We start from the raw sequence: 986 nt of genomic DNA, 5'->3' as shown, positions 1-986 counted from the left end.
TCCTCCTCTGCCTGCCACTCTGCCTACTTGTGCTATCTCTGTCAAATAAATAAATAAAATCTTAACCAAAAAAAAGCACGTTCATAGAAGGGAGCCTTTCCTCCCTCTAGACTGTGGGCACCTCCAGGGCAGAAATCATCGTTTTCTTACTGTTTTCTATTTTTTCTATCTCTTTATTCCTATTCCTGGAGTTCACTAAACACAGCCTGGGTTGAGGGCTCTAAGAAGAAATTCCGATGTGTTTCAGAATTGCAGCATCCTAGTTGGCTGCCCGTCCCTCCCCCCAACCTGAGTGTTGAGGGTCTGAGAGCCCCTCCCCAAGAAATTTGATGTTTACAGCATTATTCTTGCTTAGAAATTTTATTGGTCCTGGAGAAAGGAAGGAAGGCAGCCCCCGCTTCCCACGGGGGGTGCCACAAGCTCTTACTGCTTCCCGTTGCCGTTGATGGGGCGGTTCACGTGCTCAGGGGAGGCCAGGAAGGCCTTGAGCTTGGGCCGGGCGCTGAGGCGCGCCACATAGGCCGAGAGCAGGGGCAAGGAGTCCAGGCAGCTGGGGGCCAGGACCTGGTGAATCAGCAGCAGGTCCAGCAAGTTGTAGTCCGCGAAGGAGATCTGCGGGGCAGGGCGGCGGGGACTCAGAGGTGGGGGCGTGGGGGACAGGAAGTCCGAGCCATTCCCTAAGTCTGCCTAGTCGTGCTGAGTACTGGGTTTATGTGTTCCCTCTGCACCTGCTTTCCATCTTTAAGAAGAGGACAGTGCAGAAGGGGCGGGACAGGACCAGATGCTCACCTGGTTGCCCACGATGAAGGCCTGGCCGCCCTCGTTCTGCGACAGCAGCGTCTCAAAGGGCTTCAGGTACCCCGGTAGCGCCTTCAAGTACTCCTCTTTCCCTGCCTCCTGCCAGAAAGACACCGCCGGGTGTTACCCTCCTGACCCTCACACCACTGTCTGCCCCCCCCCACCCCAGCCCCTGCCCCAGCCCTGAG

At 56.3% G+C, this 986-nt stretch overlaps 1 protein-coding gene across 1 annotated transcript in view; it reads right to left on the bottom strand.

The window, feature by feature from the left end:
• Positions 1-344: 344 nt before the first annotated feature.
• The window catches only part of GSTP1 (glutathione S-transferase pi 1), a 45,509-nt gene continuing 44,867 nt past the window's right edge, over positions 345-986 (bottom strand). Inside the window, exons 6-7 of the mRNA XM_034645290.1 lie at positions 790-897; positions 345-612 (exon numbers count right to left, since the gene is read on the bottom strand). Of these exons, the coding sequence (XP_034501181.1) occupies positions 424-612; positions 790-897 (297 nt within the window). The 3' untranslated portion in view covers positions 345-423. The remainder of the gene's footprint in view (positions 613-789; positions 898-986) is intronic.

Source organism: Ailuropoda melanoleuca, chromosome 16 (genome assembly GCF_002007445.2).
Source record: "Ailuropoda melanoleuca isolate Jingjing chromosome 16, ASM200744v2, whole genome shotgun sequence".
NCBI classification, from domain to species: domain Eukaryota; kingdom Metazoa; phylum Chordata; class Mammalia; order Carnivora; family Ursidae; genus Ailuropoda; species Ailuropoda melanoleuca.
The sequence above is the reverse complement of the archived record's forward strand: the minus strand, read 5'-3'. Positions and strand labels throughout refer to the sequence as shown.